Genomic DNA, 27,802 nt, shown 5'->3' with positions numbered 1-27,802 from the left:
CTTGTTACGCACCGGCGCTGACCAGTTTTGGCCAGTGGTTAAAGCTTTGCTCTAAAGCAGCAGAGTTGCAGAGAATAGGCTGAAGACCCTGACCAACTCTCCAAGCCTTCTCACTCTTGCTTCCACAGAAGTCTTCACACTTCTTCAGGATCCTGCTGGCTCTTGTCTCTTGACTCAAGACACCAGACAACTCAGTAGTCTTATATAAAAGATCTACTTTATTCTATTATATACAAATACTATATGCCCTCACAATCGCTACAATCTCCAATATCTCCAAAACTACTCCAACTACCCAAAACACTCCAATCTACTCCACAAAATACATTGGCAAACATAGCAATTATTATAGCCATTGTCAAACACCACCCACTTAGTCAGTTTCCACCCAGTGGGTGTGTACACTCATTTTGATTGGTTCACATAGTTCAACCCACAATTAATGATTTCATCATTTCACCTTGTACACTTAATGAATCTCAGGTGTTTCCAATTGTACATTCTATAATTCTGTCCTTGACTTTCAAGACTTCTAAATTACATTAGCTTTTTCACCTGTGTGGCTTCTTAATTGCTCTTGCTTAGTCATTGTGACTTTCACATACATGTTTTATTTCTTCTACTGTATGTCCCATGTTGCATTTTCCTTAACAATATGGCCATATAGCCCCCCCCCCCCCGAAAAACCCACAAAAAACAAAAGTCTTTTCGTCATAATATATTTAATTCTTTTTTAAGGAGGGGGGTTGGAAATTTTATGTACACTTTTGTATATGGATTTTTCAAGTGGTAGCCGCGTTGATTGTTTATCTACAGAAAAGTGGGATAGAAATGAAAGTTTTATCTATCTATCTATTTGTTTATTTTCTCCTTTATATATTTTGGCCACTTTCTCTGGGAAAATATACATTCATACATCATTCTGTACAGATTTCCCCTATACCTTTTATCCAAACATTTCCCCACTGATCCTCTCAAATATTAAGCCCCAACTCCCCCCAAAGAATCATATGTTCTTTCACCTGCCCTTCACTGTCAAAGAAGCAATTTGTACATTTTAGCTATCAAACGGCTACCATCAATAGATTATATCTTTGTGGTAAATGTAGTTTTCCACTTTCAATGAAGCTCTTTCCACATTCCATGAATTTATATGTTCCTCTCGTGTGGGTTCTTTGATGTGAACATAGACTTTCACTGTCAAAGTAGCAATTTGTACTATCAAATGGCTGCCATCAATGCATAATAACTTTTAAATCCTGATCCTGTTCTCTGACTCTTTCCCTTAATTGATAATATGACAGTCATTGGAGTTTAAACCCTTCACTTTCTAAGTTCTCATCCTTTTTCAAAAAAGCTTTTTGTATTTCATACATTTATATGGTTTCCTCATGCGGGTTCTTTGATGGGAACGGAGTTTTCCACTCTGACTGAAGCTCTTCCCACATTCCATGCATTTGTATGGTTTCTCTCCTGTGTGGGTTCTTTGATGTGAAAGTAGACCATCACTCCGACTGAAGCTCTTTCCACATTCCATGCATTTATATGGTCGTTCTCCAGTGTGGGTTCTTTGATGGGAACGTAGTTTTCCACTCTGACTGAAGCTCTTTCCACATTCCTTGCATGTATATGGTTTCTCTCCTCTGTGGGTTCTTTGATGTGAATGTAGACTTCTACTCTGACTGAAGCTCTTTCCACACTCCATGCATTTATATGGTCTTTCTCCTGTGTGGGTTCTTTGATGTGAATGTAGTTTTCCACTCCGACTGAAGCTCTTTCCACACTCCATGCATTTATATGGTTTCTCCCCTGTGTGGGTTCTTTGATGTGAACATAGATCTCTACTGTCACTGAAGCTCTTTCCACATTCCATGCATTTATAGGGTTTCTCCCCTGCGTGGGTTCTTTGATGTGAACGTAGATTTCCACTTCCACTGAAGCTCTTCCCACATTCCATGCATTTGTATGGTTTCTCTGCTGTGTGCATTCTTTGATGGGAACTGAGATTTCCACTCTGACTGAAGCTCTTTTCACACTCCATGCATTTATATGGTCTTTCTCCTGTGTGGGTTCTTTGATGTGAATGTAGTTTTCCACTCCGACTGAAGCTCTTTCCACACTCCATGCATTTATATGGTTTCTCCCCTGTGTGGGTTCTTTGATGTGAACATAGATCTCTACTGTCACTGAAGCTCTTTCCACATTCCATGCATTTATAGGGTTTCTCCCCTGCGTGGGTTCTTTGATGTGAACGTAGATTTCCACTTCCACTGAAGCTCTTCCCACATTCCATGCATTTGTATGGTTTCTCTGCTGTGTGCATTCTTTGATGGGAACTGAGATTTCCACTCTGACTGAAGCTCTTTTCACACTCCATGCATTTATATGGTCTTTCTCCTGTGTGGGTTCTTTGATGTGAATGTAGTTTTCCACTCCGACTGAAGCTCTTTCCACACTCCATGCATTTATATGGTTTCTCCCCTGTGTGGGTTCTTTGATGTGAACATAGATCTCTACTGTCACTGAAGCTCTTTCCACATTCCATGCATTTATAGGGTTTCTCCCCTGCGTGGGTTCTTTGATGTGAACGTAGATTTCCACTTCCACTGAAGCTCTTCCCACATTCCATGCATTTGTATGGTTTCTCTGCTGTGTGCATTCTTTGATGGGAACTGAGATTTCCACTCTGACTGAAGCTCTTTTCACACTCCATGCATTTATATGGTCTTTCTCCTGTGTGGGTTCTTTGATGTAAATGTAGACTATCACTCCGACTGAAGCTCTTTCCACATTCCGTGCATTTATATGGTTTCTCCCCTGTGTGGGTTCTTTGATGTGAACGTAGTTTTCCACTCTGATTGAAGCTCTTTCCACAGTCCATGCATTTATATGGTCTTTCTCCAGTGTGTGTTTGTTGATGTCTCCTATAATCTCCAAGATCTCTAAAGTTCTCCCCACATTCCCTGCCTTTGTTTGGTCTCTTCCCTGTGGGAACATTGAGATGTGTGTTTGACTGCGATTGACTTCTGCATATTCTCCCACAGATAGGACACTCTCCTTGATCTGAGCATGAAGTCAGACATTCAGAACAGTTCACCAAAAAGGACTTGTTCTTCTCATTTTTCCTTTGGTTTCCCCTTTTTCTTCTCAGTTGCTCTTCATTCTCACACTCCTCTTCTTCCATGAAAGGCTCCATAATTTTCCATGATGTCACAAGTGGCTCCTCATAGTTCTTGCTCCACTGCGCATTACCTGCTTGAGGAAAAGAAGATCCAGTTAGGAGCCAAGTACCTGGTCAGAAGAAATCTGAATTACTGTTTTTCATCCTAACATCTCCCCATTCCTTTTAGCATGATTTACTTCTCTGGAATAGGAAACTCTCTCAGCCAAGAAGTCATCAATTCCTTTCTGGCCAATTTCCCTCTTAGCTCCAGGAGACTCAGATGTTCGTCCTGGTTTTAAACAACAGGACTATCCAGTCCCATAGGCTTATAAGAGCAAAGGAAACTCAAGAGGTGTAGTAAGGCAAGAGGAAGAAGGGAAGAATCATAGCGTCATAGAGTTGGAAGAGACAAGAAGGACTGTTAATGCTTTTGATGATGTTGCGCAGCACATAAGGCAACACATCAACCTTTGGCCCCATATTCTCCGCCTTCGTGACTGTAGTCAGCAGCTTATGAGCTGGAGAAACACCTCTCCTTTCTTAATGAGCAAAAAGACACTGTAAACTTCTCTTAGATGAGGCTTTTATTCTTAGAAGAAGTTCCACTGTGTACAACAATATAAACATTGTCACCATCCACACTAGTGGCAACCCACTCTGAGGTAAAATGCTCGTCACTACTCTAGCAAAGGCTCCGTGAGGCCTACTAGGCCTTGCCTCTCGCTGTGGTGCCGCAGTGGATCCATCCACCCTCACAGTTCAGACTGGTGGCATTCTACAGTACTTTACAACACTTGTTGAATCTAAATGAATTTAAGTCTCCAGGACCAGATGAACTACATCCAAGGGTATTAAAAGAAGTGGCAAATGTAATATCAGAGCCATTGGCAATAATAGTCTTTGAGAACTCCTGGAGAACAGGAGAAATCCCAGCAGAACGGAGGAGGGCAAACGTTGTCCCCATCTTCAAAAAGGGGAAGAAGAGGATCCCAACAATTATCCTCCAGTTAGTCTGACATCAATCCCAGGAAAGATTCTGGAGTAGATCATTAAAAAGAGAGTCTGTGAACAGAATTGGAATTAGAATTGGAAGAGACCACAGGGGCCATCCAGTCCAACCCGATTCTGCCATGCAGGAAATCACAATCAAAGCATCCCCGACAGATGGCCATCTAGCCTCTGCTTGAAGACCTCCAAGGAAGGAGACTCCTCTACACTCCAAGGGAGATTGTTCCACTGTCAAACAGCCCTTACTGTCAGGAAGTTCCTCCTAATGTTCAGGTGGAATCTCTTTTCCTGCAGCTTGCATCCATTGCTCCATTGGGTCCTAGTCTCTGGAGCAGCAGAAAACAAGCTTGCTCCCTCCTCAATATGACATCCTTTCGAATATTTAAACAGGGCTATCATATCACCTCTTAACCTTCTTTTCTCCAGACTAAACATACCCAGCTCCCTAAGGCATTCCTCATAGGGCATGGTTTCCAGACCCTTCACCATTTTAGCAGCCCTCCTTTGGACACATGGCTCCAGTTTCTCAATGTCCTTTCTGAATTGTGGGGCCCAGAACTGGACACAATATTCCAGGTGGAGCCTGACCAGAGCAGAATACAGTGGCACTATTACTTCTCTTGATCTAGACACTATACTTCTATTGATGCAGCCAAAATTGCATTAGCCTTTTTAGCTGCCGCATCACACTGTTCACTCATGTTCAACTTGTGCTCTACTTGGACTCCTAGATCCCTTTCACACGTAGTTTCATTCAGCCAGGTGTCTCCCATGATCCTTTATCTGTGCATTTCATTTTTCTGCCATAAGTGCAGTACCTTACATTTCTCCGTGTTGAATTTCATTTTGTTAGCTTTGTCCCAGCTTTCTAGTCTATTCAGGTCATTTTGAATCTTGATCCTGTCCTCTGGAGTATTATCTATTCCTCCTAATTTGGTGTCATCTGCAAATTTGATAAGTATGCCCTCTATTCCTTCATCCAGGTCCACAAGTGTCGCAGGTGAATGCAGCAGGTCCCTTGGTGTCTATACTGAGAAGTCTTAAGGAGGCACTGAAACAAGACTGTGGGCTTCCCCTGCTAAACCCCAGTGTAAAGATCCCCTGCTGGCTTGGCCTTTGTCTCTGAATGTTAATGAGCTCAGTCAACTGGGACTATAGTTAGATACAGAGCTCCTGGATACCAGCTAGTTCCAAAGGCAAGTCTCTGTCTTACTTCCTCTGAGCAAGTTCCCAGAAGCCCCTCGAGGGAGCAGTGACAGAAAAGTGTAAAATTGAAGGAGATTTGCCAAGTACTTCTCCTGTGTACTCCAAGCCCTCCTAGACTATAAAAAACAAAAATGAGTGTGAAAAGAAAAATTTGTGTGCCAGGTGTCCCCCATAATCCTATATCTGTGCATTTCATTTTTCCGCCCTAAGTGCAGTACCTTACATTTCTCCATGTTGAAATTCATTTTATTAGCTTTGGCCCAGATTTCTAGTCTCTTCAGGTCATTTTGAATTTTGATCCTGTCCTCTGAAGTATTAGCTATTCCTCCTAATTTTAGTGTCATCTGCAAATTTGATAAGTATGCCCCCATTTCTGGGATCCAAATCATTGATAAAGATGTTGAATAGCCCTGGGCCCAGGACAGAGCCCTGTGGGACCCCACTGGTCACTTCTCTCCAGGATGAAGAGGAGCCATTGTTGAGCACCCTTTGGGTTCGGCCGGTCAACCAATTACAGATCCATTTAACAGTTCCTTTGTCTAGCCCACATTTTACAAGCTTGTTTGCAAGAATGTCATGGGAAACCTTGTCAAAGGCCTTACTGAAATCAAGATATACTATATCCACAGCATTCCCTTCATCTACCAAGATGGTAATTTCGTCAAAGAAAGAGATTAGATTTGTCTGGCATGACTTGTTTCTCTGAAACCCATGTTGACTTTTCGTGATGATGGCATTGCCTTCTAGATGTTCACAGACTCTCTGTTTAATGATCTGCTCCAGAATCTTTCCTAGAACTGATGTCAGACTAACTGGAGGATCATTGTTGGGATCCTCTTTTTCCCCCTTTTTGAAGATGGGGACAACGTTTGCCCTCCTCCATTCTGCTGGGATCTCTCCTGTTCTCCAGGAGTTCTCAAAGACTATTATTGCCAATGGCTCCGATATTACATTTGCCAGTTCTTTTAGTACCCTTGGATGGAGTTCATCTGGTCCTGGAGACTTAAATTCATTTAGATTAACCAGGTATTCCTGTACTATCTCTTTTAATTATTCTGTGCTGAAATTTCTGTATTCTGTCTTCTGCTCCATTATCCTCAGGTTAGGAGAGTGTTCACAACTCCAGTGAATTATTTGGAAGAGTACGTAGAACTTTGTTTAGAACTATATGAATGTTTTTGTATCACAGATTGATGAGTGTGGTCCTATCTTTTTATATATTACATCTTAAGTGTATTTATATGTGTTTTCAGCCTCTGAGGAAGGTGTTGGGCTTTTTAAACACTAAACAGTTGAGCATCTTTTAGCAGGCAGACCGTGTCTCCTCTTTGTTTGCATTTGGGCTAGAAGCCCCCAGGTATGGCCAGCCCACCAGGATCATTCCTAATTCACAAATGGATTGGACTCTTCTCAATACAATTCAGCACAAGCGGAGACCTTCTCCAAGCCCACTGCCCCTTAATCCCCAGAGAGGACATCTCTTGACCGACATCTAGTACCTGCAGGTGCTTCTCCTTCCATGGAGCCCTGGTCAAAGGGGTCTTCTCCTCCTTCCAGACGGGAGATGAGATCTGGTTTGTGATATGCTGCCAAAGAAAACAGAGAGAGGACAGTTAGGACTCTGTCAAAGGCCTTCCAAGGGAGCTCCCTCATACTCAGGCTTTGCCTCTCTGCTCCCTGATTTCTTCCTCCCCACCAAGAAAATGCTAAAGAGAAGGCACATCCAGGAACATGGGTTTCCTTGTGGTTTCCTTAAAGCAAAGGTGCTTTTAGGGCAGTGATGGAGCATTCAATGGGCTGAAGAGGCTCCCATGTTTGCCAGACCTTCTCCCCAACACTCAACTGGGATTTGGAGTCTTTTTGGCTTGTGAGTCTATCCTATATCAGTGACAATAGTTGCCTCACTGGTGACTGGGCGACAGAGTGGACAGTGTCAGCGAAAGAGGAAACCATCCCCTGAAGGCGCAAGGCATCCTTACCCAGAGAGGCCATGTTCCCATAAGTCTCCAGCATGACCTCCTTGTAGAGAGTCCGCTGGCCCGGATCCAGGAGGTCCCACTCCCCCTTGGTGAAAACCACGGCCACCTCCTCAAAGGAGACCCCAGGCTGGAAAAGAGGGGGAAATGGTACGTTAGACTTACCTGAAATACGTCCCTTCCATCAGAGAAGATCCAGGCATCCTGACTATGGGTGGCTCCGCCCACTTCAGTTCCTGATAGGCAGAGAAGAGAAAACAAAGAACAACTGGGGCCTAGCCCCGCCCCCATGGGCGGAGCTGCCTGGGAATCCCTCAGTCGATGACTAGCTGAAGGCGCCTTGCTGAGAGAGAAAAACATTGTGGAGTTACAGCCCACCTGCACCAGTAGGCGAACCATACAGAGTGGGGAGGATGCCCGGACCTTCTCTAAGTCTAACGTACCATTTCCCATCAGGGAAGGGGCCAGGCATCCTGACTATGGGATTTAAAAAAGCTATCCAACTTCAGGGTGGGCCGGCTGGTGCGGAGGGCGAAACAGGAACAATCTGCTGTAACACCCTTCAACCGAAGGCCGCCTCTGATGACTGAAAAAGATCCAACTTGTAGTGCCTGACAAAGGTGGATGGTGACTTCCAGGTGGCCGCTCTGCAAATTTCGGCCAAGGGGGCATTAGTGGTCAGGGACGCCGAAGTAGATGCACCCCTAGTTGAGTGAGCTGTGATGCCCTGAGGTGGGTTAAGATTCAGGGTCTTGTAGTATGCAACAATACACTGTCTAATCCACCTTGCCAAGATAGCTAAGGACACCTTTTTCCCTTTGGAGTTTGGGCAAAAGGATATGAAGAGAGCCTCCGACTTTCTGAAGGCGGCAGTCCTCTTTAGGTAGATCTTGATGGCCCTTCGGACATCCAGGGTGTGCCAGATCTTTTCCAAGTCCTTAGATGGTCCAAGACAGAAAGACGGCAGGATGATGTCTTCTGTGGAGTGGAATACTGAGTGAACCTTGGGTACAAAGGTGGGGTCTGGCTGAAGAAGAACCGAGTCTGGACGGATTATGCATAACTCCTTGCGCATTGACAGGGCACCCAGTTCCAAGACACGTCGGGCTGATGTCAGTGCTGTGAGGATCAATGTCTTCCAGGTAAGGAATTTGAGAGAGGCCTCTCTCAAGGGTTCGAAGGACTGGATAAATGCCTTTGAGGACTTCATGAAGGTCCCAGGAGGGAAATTGATGCCTGGTTGGTGGAGCTCTGTTAGTCACTCCCTTGAGCAGTCTGCGAATGTGGAGATGGTGAGAGATCTTGGCCGCCTCCTCATGAATCATAGAATCATAGAATCATAGAATCGTAGAGTTGGAAGAGACCACTAGGGCCATCCAGTCCAACCCCCTGCCATGCAGGAAATCCAGATCAAAGCATCCCTGACAGATGGCCATCCAGCCTCTGTTTAAAGACCTCCAAGGAAGGAGACTCTATCACCTTCCGAGGAAGTGCATTCCACTGCCGAACAGCCCTTACTGTCAGGAAGTTCCTCCTAATGTTCAGGTGGAATCTCTTTTCCTGTAGCTTGCATCCATTGTTCCGGGTCCTGTTCTCTGGAGCAGCAGAAAACAAGCTTGCTCCCTCCTCAATATGACATCCTTTCAAATATTTAAACAGGGCTATCATATCACCTCTTAACCTTCTCTTCTCCAGGCTAAACATCCCCAGCTCCCTGAGTCGTTCCTCATAGGGCATGGTCTCCAGACCCTTCACCATTTTTGTCGCCCTCCTTTGGACACGCTCCAGTTTCTCAATGTCCTTTTTGAATTGTGGCACCCAGAACTGGACACAATATTCTAGGTGGGGCCTGACCAAAGCCGAATACAGTGGCACTATTACTTCTATTGATGCAGCCTAGAATAGCATTGGCCTTTTTAGCTGCCGCATCACACTGTTGACTCATGTTCAACTTGTGGTCTACTTGGACTCCTAGATCCCTTTCACACGTAGTTTCATTCAGCCAGTTGTCACCCATCCTATATCTGTGCATTTTATTTTTCCGCCCTAAGTGCAATACCTTACATTTCTCTGTGTTGAATTTCATTTTGTTAGCTTTGGCCCAGCTTTCTAGTCTATTCAGGTCATTTTGAATCTTGATCCTGTCCTCTGGGGTATTAGCTATTCCTCCTAATTTGGTGTCATCTGCAAATTTGATAAGTCTGCTCCCAATTCTGTCATCCAGGTCATTGATAAAGATGTTGAATAGCACTGGGCCCAGGACAGAGCCCTGTGGGACCCCACTGGTCACTTCTCTCCAGGATGAAAAGGAGCCATTGTTGAGCACCCTTTGGGTTCGGCCGGTCAACCAATTACAGATCCATTTAACAGTTCCTTTGTCTAGCCCACATTTTACAAGCTTCTTTGCAAGAATGTCATGGGAAACCTTGTCAAAGGCCTTACTGAAATCAAGATCTATTATATCCACAGCATTCCCTTCATCTACCAAGCTGGTAATTTTATCAAAGAAAGAGATTAGATTTGTCTGGCATGACTTGTTTCTCTGAAACCCATGTTGACTTTTTGTGATTATGGCATTGCCTTCTAGATGTTCACAGACTCTCTGTTTAATGATCTGCTCCAGAATCTTTCCTAGAACTGATGTCAGACTAACTGGACGATAATTGTTGGGATCCTCTTTTTTCCCCTTTTTGAAGATGGGGACAATGTTTGCCCTTCGCCAGTCTGCTGGGATCTCTCCTGTTCTCCAGGAGTTTTCAAAGACTATTATTGCCAATGGCTCCGATATTACTTTTGCCAGTTCTTTTAATACCCTTGGATGGAGTTCATCTGGTCCCGGAGACTTAAATTCATTTAGATTAACAAGGTGTTCCTCTACTATCTCTTTACTTATTCTGTGCTGAAATTCCCCTATTCTGTCCTCTGCTCCATTATCCTCAGGTTGAGCACCCTTTTCCTTTTCTGAGGAGATGGAGGCAAAGAAGGTGTTGAGTAATTCTGCCTTTTCTCTGTCTCCTGTTAGCATTTTGCCATCTTCTCCACGCAGTGGCCCTACCGTTTCCTTCTTCTTCCTCTTGCTGCGGACATATCCAAAAAAGCCCTTTTTATTGTTCTTAACCTCTCTAGCAAGCCTGAGTTCATTCTGCGCTTTAGCTTTTCTGACTTTACCCTACACATGCCTGCTATTTCTTTGAATTCCTTTTTCGTGATTTCCCCCTTTTTCCATTTCTTATACATGTTCCGTTTCAAACTTTGCTCGGTTGGAAGTTCCTTAGTCATCCATCCTGGTTTCTTGATACACCTCCCGTTTTTCTTTCTCACTGGAACTGTTTGAAATTGTGCCTTCAGTATCTCTCTTTTGAGAAAGTCCCATCCGTCCTGAACTCCTTTATCTTTTAGTATTTCTGACCATGGAATCGCCCTCAGTACTTCTCTAAGTTTACTGAAATCCGCTCTCCTAAAGTCTAGGATGCGTGTCTGACTCTGCCTGGCTTCTCCTCTCCATTGTATAACAAACTCCAGGAGAACATGGTCGCTTCCACTTAAGGATCCCACCACTTGCACCCCATTAACCAAGTCATCCTTGTTGGTTAGGATCAGATCTAAAATAGCTGACCCCCTTGTTGCCTCTTCCACCTTTTGGACCATGAAATTGTCTTCCAGGCAAGTGAGGAATTTGCTAGACCTTGAGGATTTTGCTGAGTTTGACTTCCAGCAAATATCAGGATAGTTGAAGTCGCCCATCACTACTACATCTCTCTTTTCTGACTGTGTGGACATCTGTTCTAGAAAGATATCATCCAATTCCTCAGTCTGACTTGGGGGTCTGTAGTAGACTCCCACCGTAACACCCTTGTTGTTTCCCTCCCCTTTGATTCTTATCCAGATGCTCTCCACCTGGCTTCCATGATTGATGTCCAGGATCTCTTCACTGGTGTAAATATCTCTGACATATAGTGCTATTCCTCCTCCTTTCCTGTTTGGCCTATTTCTCTTAATAAGGTTATACCCCTCTATTTCCACATTCCAATCATGAGACTCATCCCACCAGGTTTCAGTGATGCCTATTATATCATATTTGCTTTGTTGTACTAGGAGTTCAAGTTCATCTTGCTTATTTCCCATGCTCTGTGCATTGGTGTAGAGACATCGCAGACCATGGTTCCCTTTTACTTGCTGCCTGTGCAAGTTTTTTTGCCTCCCACTGCTGGGTCCTTGCACTGTTTGCCTTGTTTCCTCTATGTCAGTTTGACTATTTTCGCCATCCCTTTCGCCTTCCTTAATATTGTCTCCCTTCCCCTCGGAACTCAGTTTAAAGCTCTCCTGATCAAGTTCTTGAGACTGTTGGCAAAAACATTTCTTCCAACTGGCGTGAGATGCAACCCGTCCGTTGCAAGAAGTCCCTCCTCATGGAACCGCAGCCCATGATCGAAGAATCCAAATCCTTCTCGGCGGCACCATCTGCGAAGCCAGTTGTTCACATCTGCTATTTTCCTCTCCCTTCCTGGACCATGCCCTTCAACTGGCAGAAGAGACGAGATGACAACCTGTACATCCATTCCTTTCAGCTTCCTACCAAGCGCCTCGTAATCCCTTTTGATGTTCTGAATGCTGTGTCTTGCAGTATCATTAGTTCCCACGTGGACCAAAAGGAAGGGGTATTGGTCAGTAGGCTTGACCAGTCTTGTCAGCCTCTCTGTCACATCACGGATCTTTGCACCTGGAAGACAACACACCTCTCGAGACATCTTGTCAGGCCTACAAATCACTGCTTCTGTTCCCCTCAGCAAGGAGTCCCCCACTACGACCACACGCCTCCTCCGAGGCATAGCAGCGACTGTTCCCTCGGGTGGGACTCTCAGGCTCCTCTGCTCTGTCCCAGAAGTCTGTCCATGCTGCTCTTCTTCATCCTCCTTGATAAGGGAAAGAGCTTCGAATCGATTCTCTAGCTGCAAGCTTCCCGAACAATTCCTTCTTGGCTTACTTCTCTTTGTGACATTCCTCCAGCTGTCTGCCTCCTCTGTTTGGCAAGTGACCTCTTCCACCCTAGCATCTTCCTCTGCGTGGTACTCGTCCAAGATGGTTAGTTCTATTGAGTCCAGGAAATCCTCTTGTTCCCTAATATGCTGAAGTGTAGCTACTCTGGACTCCAGCTGCTGCACTTTCTCCTCCAAGAGTGCTACCAACTTGCACTTGGTGCATGTGAAGTTCTCCACTTCTGTAGGCAAGAAGAGAAACATCCCACAAGAGTTGCAGGTGACTGCGGCAGATCCCTCATTGTCCATACTGCAAAGTCTTTAGTAATGAGTATAACAGTCAATCTACTGGGAATACTTCTTTAAAGGAATGTACTGGCTGCTATCTTACACTTAAAGGGAAGGTTCTGTTTCAATATCTGATTCAAACCTGATGCCACTTGAGCAGAATTGTTGAGTTAAAGAAAACTAAAATTCTTGAAGTTGGTATATAAAGCTAGTCTGCTAGCTCTGCCCCCTTGTGACTCACAGATGTGACTCACAGAAGCTCCTCCCCTTCAGCAACGAGCACACGGTCTCAAGCACACGGTCTCAAAATGGCTGCCAAGCAGCTCCTCTCCTTCTCCTCTCTCTGGCCGGACTGTTCTGGAAGGCTCTTGAAGTTGGTATATAAAGCTAGTCTGCTAGCTCTGCCCCCTTGTGACTCACAGATGTGACTCACAGAAGCTCCTCCCCTTCAGCAACGAGCACACGGTCTCAAGCACACGGTCTCAAAATGGCTGCCAAGCAGCTCCTCTCCTTCTCCTCTCTCTGGCCGGACTGTTCTGGAAGGCTCTTGAAGTTGGTATATAAAGCTAGTCTGCTAGCTCCGCCCCCTTGTGACTCACAGATGTGACTCACAGAAGCTCCTCCCCTTCAGCAACGAGCACACGGTCTCAAGCACACGGTCTCAAAATGGCTGCCAAGCAGCTCCTCTCCTTCTCCTCTCTCTGGCCGGACTGTTCTGGAAGGCTCTGGAAGTTGGTATATAAAGCTAGTCTGCTAGCTCCGCCCCCTTGTGACTCACAGATGTGACTCACAGAAGCTCCTCCCCTTCAGCAACGAGCACACGGTCTCAAGCACACGGTCTCAAAATGGCTGCCAAGCAGCTCCTCTCCTTCTCCTCTCTCTGGCCGGACTGTTCTGGTAGGCTCTGGAAGTTGGTATATAAAGCTAGTCTGCTAGCTCCGCCCCTTGTGACTCACAGATGTGACTCACAGAAGCTCCTCCCCTTCAGCAACGAGCACACGGTCTCAAGCACACGGTCTCAAAATGGCTGCCAAGCAGCTCCTCTCCTTCTCCTCTCTCTGGCCGGACTGTTCTGGAAGGCTCTGGAAGTTGGTATATAAAGCTAGTCTGCTAGCTCCGCCCCCTTGTGACTCACAGATGTGACTCACAGAAGCTCCTCCCCTTCAGCAACGAGCACACAGTCTCAAGCACACGGTCTCAAAATGGCTGCCAAGCAGCTCCTCTCCTTCTCCTCTCTCTGGCCGGACTGTTCTGGAAGGCTCTGGAAGTTGGTATATAAAGCTAGTCTGCTAGCTCCGCCCCCTTGTGACTCACAGATGTGACTCACAGAAGCTCCTCCCCTTCAGCAACGAGCACACGGTCTCAAGCACACGGTCTCAAAATGGCTGCCAAGCAGCTCCTCTCCTTCTCCTCTCTCTGGCCGGACTGTTCTGGAAGGCTCTGGAAGTTGGTATATAAAGCTAGTCTGCTAGCTCCGCCCCCTTGTGACTCACAGATGTGACTCACAGAAGCTCCTCCCCTTCAGCAACGAGCACACGGTCTCAAGCACACGGTCTCAAAATAGCTGCCAAGCAGCTCCTCTCCTTCTCCTCTCTCTGGCCAGACTGTTCTGGAAGGCTCTGGAAGTTGGTATATAAAGCTAGTCTGCTAGCTCCGCCCCCTTGTGACTCACAGATGTGACTCACAGAAGCTCCTCCCCTTCAGCAACGAGCACACGGTCTCAAGCACACGGTCTCAAAATGGCTGCCAAGCAGCTCCTCTCCTTCTCCTCTCTCTGGCCGGACTGTTCTGGAAGGCTCTGGAAGTTGGTATATAAAGCTAGTCTGCTAGCTCCGCCCCTTGTGACTCACAGATGTGACTCACAGAAGCTCCTCCCCTTCAGCAACGAGCACACGGTCTCAAGCACACGGTCTCAAAATGGCTGCCAAGCAGCTCCTTTCCTTCTCCTCTCTCTGGCCGGACTGAGGGAGGATAGACATTATGGCCGCCACTTGATGCTTTACTGTGTTGGGGTGAAGTCCCTGATTTACTCCGTCCTGGAGGAACTGCAGGACTGTTGGGACCGACACCTGAATGAAATCTTTATTCTTTCTCATGCACCACCTCTTGAAAACTCTGAAAGTGTATTCGTAGACCTTGAGCGTCGACTGACAGCGGGATGCCAAGATGGATTCAATTACCTCAGGGGAGTATCCGTATGAATTCAACATGCGCCGTTCAATTTCCAGGTGTGTAGCTGAAGCCAGGCTGGATTCGGGTGGTGGACCTGACCCTGGGCGAGAAGATCCACTCTGGTGGGCAGAGATAAGGACCTGATTGAGAGGCTGAGGATCTCTGAGAACCAAGGGCGCCTGGGCCAAGCCGGGGCCACCAAAATGACCTCGGCCCTGTTGGAACGAACTCTGGACAGAAACTTGTAGAGGAGGGGGACTGGAGGGAATGCATAGAGGAGGCCCTTCGGCCAAGGGCAGTTGAGGGCGTCTATGTCCTCCACTCCCTCCGTCTGGAACCTGGAGAAAAACCTCGGAGTCTTGGCGTTTGCCGGTGATGCGAACAGGTCCAGTGTCTGGGTTCCCAGTAGCGATGTGATGTGGAGGAAAACTTCTGGGTGGAGACTCCACTCTGCATGGTCTATATCTGTCCGACTTAGCCAATCGGCCTTTGAGTTCAGCTTTCCTTGAAGATATTCGGCGTCCAGCGACATCACGTTGGCTTCGGCCCATGTTATCAGCGACGGGGCTTCATCCATTAAGGATCTGGACCTCGTTCCGCCCTGACGGTTGACATGAGCCTTCACTGTGGTGTTGTCTGTCCTTATCAGGACAGGTTGGTGAGAAATTAGGTGGTGGAAGGTCTGGAGCGCTAGCCTGATTACTCGCAGCTTCAGCCAGTTGATGCTGTGGGCTCGCTCTGTCGAATTCCACTTGCCCTGAGCTATGTGGTGATCTGGATTTTCAGAGGCTTCCAGATGGGGTTTCCGTTCTGAACCGAGCTGGAGATCCACCAGTGGAGAGACTGTCGCACCTTGCTGTCGAGAGGGATCTTCTTGGTTGTCTTGAGGGCTATGGGCCTTTGGTGAGGTAACAGGAGCCATTGCAGAGGTCTGGCATGGAATCTTGCCTAGGGAAGACAGTTGATGGCCGCAATCATGAGGTCCAGCAAGTGGGCTAAGAGATGAAGGCTGGGTCTCGGCGTGGCTAAGACCTTGAGGACCGATTGTTGGATGGATTTGATCCAGTCCGGAGGGAGGCACACCAAGCCCGCCTGTGTCGATCAGGGCTCCCAGGTGGTGAATCCTCTGGCTCGGGAGCAGGGTGCTCTTTTCCAAGTTGACCAGGAACCCACGATCTTCTAGTGACTTGAGGATCGTGGATGTGTCTTGGAATGACTGATGCCTGGATGGGGCCCAGATCAGTAGGTCATCCAGGTAAGGGTAGACATGGAGATGTAATGACCTCAGGTGGGCTACTAGAGCTACCATGACCTTGGTGAAGACCCAGAGGGCCGACGCCAGACCAAATGGGAGTGCTCTGTACTGGAAATGGCGCCTGCCATATTTGAATCGGAGGAAAGTTGTGATGAAGGGTGTATAAGAATATGCAGATACACATCGTGCAGGTCCAGGGAAGAAAGAAAGTCCCCGGGTTGAAGGCTGTCCAGAATGGATTTGAGTGTTTCCATTCGGAATTTCTTTTTGATGATGAAGCGGTTGACCGCCCTCAGGTTGAGAATGGCTCTCCCCGTTTTTCTTGGGCACCAGGAAAAAGGTTGAATAGCACCCTGCTCCTCTCTGGTCTGTGGGAACAGGTTCGATGGCACAAATGTCTAGCAGTCTTTGGATGGCTTCCAGCAGGAGGCAATGCTTTGTGGGATCGCTTGACTTGGGGGATGGTATGAACGTGTTGCGAGGCCTTTGGTGGAATTTTATTTTGTAGCCTCTTAGCACGGTGTCCAGGACCCACCTGTCCGTGGTGGATCTTTCCCAAGCCTGTCCGAAATCTCGAAGCCTGTCTCCTACTGGAGGGGAGCCGTCATAGTTGGTTTTTTATGGGAAGATTTGCTCCCTGTGCCGTCTTTGGCGGGGAAGGAGGGCCGATTTTGCTTGGAGAATTTGGAATCTCCCCATCGAGGCTTATTGGCCCTTGAATCTCTGCCTCGAAAGGACTTTGAGGGATTGGAGGAGGAGAAGGGCTGGGAGGGACGAAAAGAGGGGCGACTACGAAACTGCCTCTTGTCATCTCTGTTTCTTGCCAAGGGCAAGGCTTTTTTCTTGTCTTTGCCCTCTATCAAAACTGGCTCAAGGGACTCCCCAAACAACTTGGTGCCGAGGTAAGGGGTGAAAGCTAAGTTCTGCTTAGATTTAAAATCCACATTCCAGTTTTTTAACCATAATTGGCATCTGACCGCCATGGTCGCAGCCTGCACCCTAGCATATTATTGCTGGATCGTGTCTAGTGTGCCATCAGCCGCCAGGGCGGATGCTTTAGTGATCTTGTTAATGGTCTGCCTAACCTTGGTCTCTGTGTTGGGGAGGAGGTCGAGGAGTTGGGGGGACCACTGGAGATTGGCACACATTACCATGGAGACAGTGGTCGCCGCCCTGATGGCTATTCACATGGCCTCGTGGGCTTTTTTGAGGGCCCCTTCGATCCTCCTGTCCCCCGGGTTCGTGACGGTGTCCTCTCAGTCCCTGCTGAACACGGTTGAGGAAACCAAGGCTGACACGGGAGCATCAACCAAGGGGACCTTTAGCTTGTCCATGACAGCTGACTGGAGGATATAGTGCTTGCGGAGGACACTATGGTTAGGCCTCTGAGCAGCCGGGCTGTTCCATTCATCTCTAATAATCTTGGAGGCCTTTAAGCAGAGGCTAGATGGCCATCTGTTGGGGATGCTTTGATTTGGATTTCCTGCATGGCAGAATGGGGTTGGACTGGATGGCCCTTGCGGTCTCTTCCAACTCTATGATTCTAATCTGCATGATGTTGAATGGACAGGGAACCTCCTGAACGGAAGGGGCTGTAATGGGGAATAGATCCTCCCCCACCCTGGTAAGGTCCGAATCCAGGGGATCAGAGCGTGCTGGCGGGAGGGCAATCCCTAAGGTTTTGGTAGTTTTTTTGACCAGGGGGATGTAGTCCTCTGGACTGAAGAGTCGGGATGACATGGGGGTATCCTTAGTCTCATCACCCTCATCTAAAGAGAGCTTGCCCTCTTCGGTCTGTGAATCTGATGATTCACCCCCCCACCCCCAGGGACCTCCTCATCCGAGGAGTGACTGGAGTAAGAGCGAGGTTGTTTGGAGGACCTCCTGACATATCTTGGCATTTTGCGTGGGGGGCGGTAGGAGTGTTCGGACTCCGAGTCCGAGCATGAGATGTGGTTGTCACTGGCTTTGGAGTCTGCTGGTGACTCTATGGGGTTAGCGGGAGGGGGCTCTGCCCGGCCTGCGGAGGCATTGCTGGACCCTCCGCTAGAGATTAGAGGGACGCCTGATCCTGCCCCGCCCGCCCCTTCCGTGTCTGTTTGGGTCTGGGTGGGGGTGCTATGCGTCGTGGTGGGTCCCGCTTGGTGTATTTCTGGAGTGGCACCAAGATGGCGGCCCCCATCCTGGGACCTGCGTCCAAGATGGCTGCCCCCATGGGAGGCCGCATGGCCAAGATGGCCGCCCACAGCGGCAAGCAATGCAGCATCTCCCCCCACTGGATCGGGGAAGCCCCGGTTTGCCTCCGCAAGCCAAGGGGTCCCCCAAGCTGCCGAAGCGGCTCCCTTGCGGTCTCCTGTAGGAAGGGGGAGCTGGGTGGGAAGGAAGGGGCCCGGCCACATGACCATCGGCGGCATGGCTGGGGCGCTGAGGGTTCCACCACCCCAGAGGAAGGGACTCGTCCTCCCCATGGCTGGCGCCTCCCGCTCCAAGAAGGCTCTGAACCAGCCTGGCATGTCCGGGGGAAGTCCTTACTCACGTCCCTTGAGGTTTGTGACTCCTTTGGGGACTCTCTCTCTTGGGGCCCTGACTGGATCGCTTGGGAGGTCCTGGGCTCTGCAGCGGTAGAGGGGGCCTCAGGGCGAGCAGCTGGCAAAGCCGGGGTTGGCCCGGGCTGGGCAGGAGCGCGCTCCTCTGGAGCCCTGGGCTCATCTTCCGAAGCCATCCGCCAGGCGGGGAAGGGAGGGAGGAGGGGGAAGGAATATGGTTTGGTTTTTTTCTTCTATAGGTTAGGAATGGAGAGGAAGGGAGCAAGGAGAGCCAGGCAAGTCCAGGGAGCAATAGAGAAAAAAGTCTGAAGAAGAAGAAGAAGAAGAAGGTATGTCCTAGTAGGAACAAGGCAGGAAGAAGACTAAGGGATTCCTGGGAGGCTCCGCCCACGGGGGCGGGACCAGGCCCCAGCTGTTCTTTGTTTTCTCTTCTCTGCCTATCAGGAACTGAAGTGGATGGAGCCACCCACAGTCAGGATGCCTGGCCCCTTCTCTGATGGGAAAGGACAGCATGTAGCAGATCCTAAATCATTTCCTCCAAAGATGATTCCCGGCCGGCCAAAAGATTCCCCCTCCTCACCCAATGGACTCAAAAGGTTGGAGCGAGGGAAGGAAGGAGGACATGGAAATTCTGGGTCAGATCTTGGTGAGGTATATAGCGTAAATCCGCAGGATGATTTACACAACCCTAGTGAAAAACGGCAACAGAGTAGAGAGGAACCAAGACTCCAAATAGGGACTAAATGCAAAATACATTGCACATGCCCATCCATGCATAATGTGTGACACCACATGCGCAATGGTGCTTCTGCAGCCTTGGACTGAATACAGACGTTTCCCAGCAGGATGGGATGGAAACATTTCAATGAATAAATAAACAGGAGCTGAGAAAGTGGAGAGGAAGGAAAGGGGATTAGAGGAGAAGACAAGGGGACTGACCTCCTTCCTGAGGCTGCTCTCTGTCGCCTGGGCCTCTGGTTTCTGCTGGGCTGCCATGCCTTTGCCGGTATCTGGAAGAGGAGAGGGGTTTCTGCTGTCAAAGCCCACCCTGGTTCTCTCAGGAGACAGAGGCAGCCTGGGGCTCCCTCCCTTCACACCCCAAGTTGGAGGTCTGTCTGGAGCCAGTATCCCAGGCCCTGATCCTCCCCTTCAGCACAAGGTGAATCTTAAGGAATGTAACCCAAGGAGAGATGCCAAGCGGGTGCTTGAGACAAGCAAGGACCGTAGAAGCCTTGGTTTGGAAGGAGACCTAGGGGCCTTCCAGCCCAAGCCCTTCTGACATGGAAATGAAGACACAGTCCATGCCCTTCCTTGACAGATGGCCACCCACAGCCTCTTTCCCAAAACCTGTAGAGAAAGAGGCTCCTCTGCTCTCCAATAACGCAACCGATTTTCCTGTGGAACCGCTCTTCCCTTCAGGACCTCCTTCCAAAGGCTGGGCTGGGATCTCTTTTGATGCAGTTTGCATCTATTGCTCCCTCCTCCGTATGACATCCCTTCCAGTACTTAAAGATGGGAGCCCCACACAGGGGACAAACATTTAGAAGCCTAGGCTTGGCAAGGACACCAAAGGCAATCTAGTCCAACCCCATTCTTTCTGCCATGAACGAGGAGAGACAACCCAAGCTCTCCCTGGGACACATGGCGACCCAGCCTCTTTAAAATCCTCCAAAAAGTAAAAATACTCCAAAATCTGAAACCCAAAACACTTCTGGTCCTGAGCATTTGAGATCACAAGGGAGACTCAACCTGTATGACCAGCCTACGGTTGAGAGTGGCCATAGGAAGAAGGCCATGGGGCAGAGAGAAATGGGTCTTGGGGGTCCCCTTCTTTCTCTCTCTCTTTTGGGGGTCAGTTCTGTTTCTTTAAGGCCAACCTGGGACTGAGAGGGGCTAGAGGGAGAAGGCAATGGGGAAGAGAAGAAAGGGTCTTGAGGCTCCCCCTTTTTCTCTCTTAGGGGTCAGTTCCCTTTCTCTAACGCCAACCTGGGACTGAGAGGGGCCAGAGGGGGAAGGCCATGGGGCAGAGAGGAAGGGGTCTTGGGGGCCCCTCTCTTTCTTTCTCTCTCTCTTGGGGGTCAGTTCTCTTTCTCGAAGGTCATCCTGGGACTGTGAAGGGCCAGAGGGAGAAGGCCATAGGGCAGAGAGGAAGGGGTCTTGAGGGTCCCGTCTTTCTTTCATTCTCGGACGGGGGGGGGGGGGCGGGGGCGGTGCCCTTTCTGTAAGGCCAACATGAGACTGAGAGGGACCAGAGGAAGGTCATGGGGCAGAGAGGAAGGGGTCTTGAGGGTCCCGTCTTTCTTTCGTTCTTGGGGGGGGGGGGATCAGTTCCCTTTCTGTAAGGCCAACATGAGACTGAGAGGGACCAGAGGGAGGTCATGGGGCAGAGAGGAATGGGCCTTGGGGGTTTCCCTCATTCTTACCATTCTGCAGGGGCTGTTCTTCCTCCATCTTCCCCCGGAGCTCATTCCGAAGGGCCTCCTTTGCCATTCTCTGACGTCTGAACGCACAGTTCCTCTTCCTCTTTTTGTGGGTTGCTACGGAGAGGAAGAATGGGGGCATGTCATGTTCTGCTTCCCTAAAAGTCCCTTAAGAGAGAAGAAGGGGGCACCGAGTACCAGATGGGACCCTAAAAGGGGGCTAGGATTCCTGTCCTTCCTCCTGGACTATGGGCCCCAGAGGGACCCGTCCGTCTGAACCCCCTTCTGACCCTGGATCTATTTTGGGATGCAGCAGGGCTTTCCCCCTTGGACCACTAGGTGCCATGCAGCACCTTCCATGCCCCCCATGGACCAGGGGGAGCCAAAAGGGGGCCAGGGGCACCTGCCCACGAAGGAGGAGGCTCTCCACGGACGTTTGGGGAGCTGCAGTCTTGGGGGGCCCTTAGGGAGCTCTCTTTTAGGGAATTCTTAGTTCCTCCACAAAGCACCAGACCCCAGGATCCCAGAGGAAGGAGCCCCCACGATCTGCCCCTGTCTCTGGATGAAGCTCCGGGGATTCTGGGAGATGCAGTCCGAGAGGAAGCCATCCTAACTGGATGAGCAATGCCTCCTCTTCAGGGATGAAGGCAACACCCAGAATCCCCTCTTTGGAGCCATTCTGACCAGGGGATTCTGGGGGATGCAGTCCGAGAGGAAGGAGTCCTGAGTGGAAGAGCAATGCCTCCACTTCAGGGATGAAGGCAACACCCAGAATCCCCTCTTTGGAGCCATTCTGACCAGGGGATTCTGGGGGATCCATTCTGGGGGAGGCCTCTCCCTTCCAGGTGGACCTTGGCTCTGGGCTCCTCAAATCCTCGCCCTCTGTCCCTATTCATCCCCCTCCTTCCTCGGAAAGGCCTCTATCCCAAACTCTGGTCCCTTTGGGTTTATAGGCCCAGCTTCCCTTCCTTCCTTCCTTCCTTCCTAGGCTGCCTTTGTCTCTGGTTCGTGGAAGGAAGGAAGGAAGGAAGGAAGGAAGGAAGGAAGGAAGGGAGCCTCCAGCGCCATCGTCCTCATCCTCGGCGTCTTCCACATTCAGGCCCCTCTCCCCAAAACTCTGGAGCTCTTTTCCTGGGAGGGGTCTCCTGTCCCATCATCCCCAAAGGCCCACTCTCTGCCCCTTCTGCCCCACTCACCCTCCTCCTCCTCCTCCTCCTCCTCCTGGGACCACCGGAAGCGCCCCCCACTTCCGCCAGGCGAGTCCGGCGCCAAGGAGCAGGAAAAGGGCGGAGCCAGAGCCCTGAGGAGGCTTCCGCCCGGACCTAAAATGGCGGCCAACCATAGAGAGGAGGAGGAGGAGGGAAAGGACCAGTCTCTCAGCCCCTGAAGTCTAGCTTTCCTAGACTTAAGCCTACTTCCCCAGATGCATGGGAATTGTAGTTCATTGTGGCACCAGAGCTCTTTCTCACAAAACTACAATTCCCAGGGTTCCCTAGCACTGAGCCAGGGCAGTTAAAGCGGTCTCAAACTGGATTATTTCTGCAGTATGGATTGGACCTTGAGCATTTTTAATAACGAAGGTCCAAAACACTGCAGAAATAATCCAGTTTGTGACCGCTTTAACTCTCCTGGCTCAGTGCTAGGGAATCCTGGGAATTGTAGTTTGTTGTGGCACCAGAGCTCTTTCTGATAGAGAAGGCTCAGTGTCTCACAAAACTACCCTTCCCAGGTAGGGTTGCCATAACCCGCCCCGCCCCCCGTGACCATCACGCTTTTGGGGGGCCCCTCCCGGTCACGGTCCGGTTTGGGCCCCCACCTGTGCCTGGTCCCCTGTTTGGGGGCCCGCTCCGGCCATTGCCGCTGCCGCTAATGCGACTGCTGCGGCGCCAACCCACCTCCTCCTCCAGCTCCGCCTTCTTCCTCTTCCTCACCTTCAGGGCGAGGGCTTGAATGCTGCCCAGGCCTTGGTACGCAGGCGCGCGCGCTGCCGCTGGCCCCTACTGAGGCCTGGGCGGCATTCAAGCCCTCGCCCTGGAGGCGCGCCTGCAGGCTTCAGGGCAGGGACAGAAGGGTCTCTCCTCCAAGGGAGACCCTTCTCTCCCTGCCTTGGGGCTTGCCCCGCCAGCCAGGCAGGCTCCAAGGCAGGGAGGAAGGGTCTCTCCTCGAAGGGAGACCCTTTTTTCCCTGCCTTGCAGCTTGCTCCTCTTCTTTCTCCTCCTCCTCTTCTTCTGTCTCCTCTCCTCCTCCTCCTCTTCCTCCCCTTCTTCTTCTTCCTCCTCCTCTTCTTTTCCACCTCATCCTTCCCCTCTTCCTCCCCTTTTTCTTCCTCTCTACTTCCTCTTCCTCCTTTCCCCCTCTTCCTCCTCCTCTTCTTCCTCCTTTTCTTCTTCTCCTCTTCTTCCTCCTCTGCTTCTTCCACTCTTCCTCCTCTTCTGGTTTGACCAGAAAGGGAAGCACATTTCTGCCATCTGTCTAGGAATTATGCCAAATGTCCTCCATTTTTATCATGCCTAAGAATCATGCATTTATATGATTTTTTTTAAAAAAACAACATCATTTTTGGCGTGTCCTCCATTTTTTAAAAAAAATGTGTCCTCCATTTGAAAATTTTGTCCTACGTTTGTCCTACATTTGTCCCAGTTTGGAGGTCCTGACTTATGGCAACCCTATTCCCAGGATTCCCTAGCACTGAGCCAGGGCAGCTAAAGCAGTCTCAAACTGGATTATTTCCTCAGTGTGTCTTGGACCCAACTCAGGCTGCATCTTCACTCCAGACTCCAGAGACAATTCCCAGGATTCCATAGCACTGAGCCAGGGCACCTAAAGTGGTCTTGAACTGGTTTATTTCTGCAGTGTGTCTTGGACCTAACTCAGGCTGCATCTTCACTCCAGACTCCAGAGACAATCCAGTTTCATACCGTTTTTACTGCCATGGCCCAGTGCTATGAAATCATGGGAATTGTAGTTTGTTGTCACACCAGAGTTTGCTGAGAGAGAAGGTTAAATGTCTCCCAAAACTAGAATTCCCAGGATTCCCTAGCACTGAGCCAGGGCAATTAAAAGGGTGTCAAACTGGATTTATTTCTGCAGTGCGGTTGCAGCCGAACACATTTCTATTTGGCACAAAGCTTCCTGGACCCCCTTCATGTCAAAATAAAGATCTTAAAAGGACTGAAAGATTCTTTGTTTGGTTTTGATGGCAATTTGGGGAGTTGAAATAAGAAATATATATATATATACACACACACACAGACACAAACCTACACAAATCTACAAAAGATCTGCCAGACAAGTAAGATCGAAACCAGTCAATCTGGTAAATGAAGCATTTGGGGAAAAACAACAACAGTAAATTCTTATATTACATGATTACAGCTGCAAGAGTGAAATAGTCCAAGCCCTGGAAAAAGGAAGGAATGCCTGATATAAAAGAATGGAATTGGAAAATATATTAATACATGGATTACAATAAATTAACACAATTATTTTTTAATTTTTTTATTTATAATACAACAATAAAAACATTACAAAACACTAAAAAAGAGCATACAAGAGATACCCACAATGTCAAATAACAGCAATACTTGCTAAGCTGTGCACCTGAAAGTCAATAAATACAAATAAATCAAATAACTCTTTGAGTTATTACTAGTATTATAGTTTATTTCTATAGCGCTGTAAATGTACACAGCGCTGTACATAAAAATAATCAAATCATCTATTTATCCCATTATCTTCAGAATCATATCTACATAAAAAAGAAAAGCCAGCCTTGGGGTCCGAATAAGCGTTCTAGTTCTGGGGGTAAATAAAACATTTCACCGACGACTTTAAGACTCTGCGTCACTGAACAAAAAAGAAAGAAGAAGGAAAAGGGGACAAAACATAGGAAAGAGCAGAAATACTATTTTCGATCCTAGTATCACTACTAAGAAGACCCTGTAAAACTGATCATGTTAATCAATATGACTAATCACTTCATTCTCTCGGTGAAGTTATAATATACCATCACTGTATTTCTATTATGTTATATTTCATGGCAAATGTGGATAATAGCTTCAACAAAGTTAATCCAATGGGATTAATCAGTGTATTCTATATCTCTGGGTTTCTGTAAGTTCAAACCATAAACGGTTGTTTAGTCCACAATTGCTATAGATCTATTCTCTTTACCTTCAGTTTGCGCATAGACAGTCCAGCATTTCCATTCTTTAGAAACATTGATTAAAGATTTATTTTTCGTTAAAGATGACAACTTGTCCTTTCCATAAAGATCATACAACTTCAACTCCATTCATTCCTCCACTTCCCAGTATTTTGGGTAAAGTTGTCTAGCTGCAATTATGGCCAGGGATATTAATTTTCTGTCCTTGCTTTCCAGATTATCATTATCTAATAATATATTCCAGAGATAGAACCTGGTTTCCATACGATCTTTATTTACTTTCCATTTCCCAAAACGCTTCAGCCTTTTCACATTTCCACTAAATCTGTAGATAAGAGCCAATTTCCGGTTTGCATTTCCAGCAAACTCCCTGATTTCCTTTGAACGTTTTAGAAAGTCGATATGGAGTCACATGATTTACTATCAACCTTTATTTATAAAGCGCTGTACATTTACACAGCGCTGTACATACAATCTTTTTAATTGGACGGTTCCCTGCCCTCAGGCTTACAATCTAAAAATTAACACAATTACTGGGAAACAGACCTATGCAAAAATTTGAGGAATGCGGTATCTTGAAAGAATATCGAGAACAGCGGTTCCCAACCTTTCTTGGGCCGCGAGCCCCATTCCGGGCGAAAGTCCCGCCCACGACCTCCCTCATTGGTTGGGAGGCGAGAAAGGGGCGGGACTTTCGACTGCCTACAAGGCCCAATGGGCTTTGCGGCCGGATGTCCTGCCCCTTCCCGGCCTCCCAACCAATCAGGGAGGCCACTGGGGAAGAAGGGGCGGGACTTCCGGCTGCAAAGGGCGCTGGGGCTTGCAGTCCTCATCCCCTTCTCCTCACAGGTGCCTTCGATGGCACCCGTGAGGAGAAGGGAGGTGCCTTAGATGGCCTAACCCTAACCCTGGCCCTTTCGCCTTCTCCTTACTGGTGCCTTTGATGGCACCTGCGAAGAGAAGGGAAGGGAACGACCCCGGCCCTTTTGTCTTCTCCTTGTGGGTGCTTTCGATGGCACCCGTGAGGAGAAGGGAAGGAGAGGAGGCGACCCTGTCCTCGTCCCCTTCTCCTCACAGGTGCCTTTGATGGCACCCGTGAGAAGGGAAGGGGAAGAGGCGACACCGTCCTCGTCCCCTTCTCCTCATGGGTGCCTTAAATGGCCTAACCCTAACCCTGGCCCTTTCGCCTTCTCCTCCCGGGTGCCTTCGATGGCACCCACGAGGAGAAGGGGAGGAGGCGATCCTGGCCCTTTCGCCTTCTCCTCCCCGGTGCCTTCGATGGCACCCACAAGGAGAAGGGAAGGGGAGGAGGCGATCCCGGCCCTTTCACCTTCTCCTCCTGGGTGCCTTCGATGGCACCCGTGGGGAGAACAGAAGGGGATGAGGCGACCCCGTCCTCGTCCCCTTCTCCTTCTCCTCACAGGTGCCTTCAATGGTCTAACCCTAACCCTGTCCCTTTCGCCTTCTCCTCGCGGATGCCTTCAATGGCACTTGCGAGGAGAAGAGAAGGGGACGAGGCGATCCTGGCCTCGTCCCCTTTTCCTCACAGGTGCCTTTGATGGTACCCACGAGAAGGGAAGGAGAGGAGGTGACCCCGGCCCTTTCGCCTTCTCCTCATAGGTGCCTTCAATGGCACCTGCGAGGAGAAGGGAAGGGGAACAGGCAACCTCGGCCTCGTCCCCTTCTCCTCACAGGTGCCTTCGATGGTATCTGCGAGGAGAAGGGGAAGAGGCGACCCCATCCTCATCTCTTTCTCCTCACAGGTGCCTTCGATGGTACCCGCGAGGAGAAGGGAAGGGGAACAGGCAACCCCGGCCTCGTCCCCTTCTCCTCACAGGTGCCTTCGATGGTATCTGCGAGGAGAAGGGGAAGAGGCGACCCCGTCCTCGTCCCTTTCTCCTCACAGGTGCCTTCGATGGCACCCGTGAGGAGAAGGGAAGGGGAAGAGGCAACCCCGTCCTCGTCCCTTTCTCCTCACAGGTGCCTTCGATAGTACCCGTGAGGAGAAGGGAAGGGGAGGAGGCGATCCCGGCCCTTTCGCCTTCTCCTCCCGGGTGCCTTCGATGGTATCTGCAAGGAGAAGGGGAAGAAGCGACCCCGTCCTCGTCCCTTTCTACTCACAGGTGCCTTCGATGGTACCCGCGAGGAGAAGGGAAGGGGAACAGGCGACCCCGGCCTCATCCCCTTCTCCTCACAGGTACCTTCGATGGTATCTGCAAGGAGAAGGGGAAGAAGCGACACTGTCCTTGTCCCTTTCTCCTCACAGGTGCCTTTGATGGTACCTGCGAGGAGAAGGGAAGGGGAACAGGCAACCTCGGCCTCGTCCCCTTCTCCTCACAGGTGCCTTCGATGGTATCTGCAAGGAGAAGGGGAAGAAGCGACACTGTCCTCGTCCCTTTCTCCTCACAGGTGCCTTCGATGGTACCTGCGAGGAGAAGGGAAGGGGAAGAGGCGATTCCGGCCCCTTCTTCTTGTGGTTGCCGGCGCTAGAGCCGGCACCCACAGTAAAAAAGGGAGGAGGGGGAGGCAGGAGGGAATCCTAACCTGGCAACCCCCAAGAAAGGGTTGAGCAACCCCCAAAGGGGTTGCGACCCCCAGTTTGGGAACCCCTGGTCTAGAAGCTCAGC

The 27,802-nt window shown here is 49.2% G+C and overlaps 1 protein-coding gene and 1 pseudogene across 1 annotated transcript; one reads left to right on the top strand and one right to left on the bottom strand.

Moving 5' to 3' along the window:
- The window catches only part of LOC149278102 (uncharacterized), a 250,232-nt pseudogene that overhangs the window by 113,311 nt on the left and 109,119 nt on the right, over positions 1-27,802 (top strand).
- On the bottom strand, positions 1,141-2,987 carry LOC149278107 (uncharacterized). The gene has a single exon (XM_089502354.1). It carries the CDS (start codon positions 2,879-2,881, stop codon positions 1,349-1,351), a length of 1,533 nt encoding a protein of 510 aa, XP_089358480.1. The 5' UTR covers positions 2,882-2,987; the 3' UTR covers positions 1,141-1,348.

The sequence above is a fragment of the Sceloporus occidentalis genome, unplaced genomic scaffold (genome assembly GCF_023333645.1).
Source record: "Sceloporus occidentalis isolate IW3139 unplaced genomic scaffold, rSceOcc1.0.p SCAF_201, whole genome shotgun sequence".
Classification (NCBI taxonomy): Eukaryota; Metazoa; Chordata; class Lepidosauria; order Squamata; family Phrynosomatidae; genus Sceloporus; species Sceloporus occidentalis.
The sequence above is the reverse complement of the archived record's forward strand: the minus strand, read 5'-3'. Positions and strand labels throughout refer to the sequence as shown.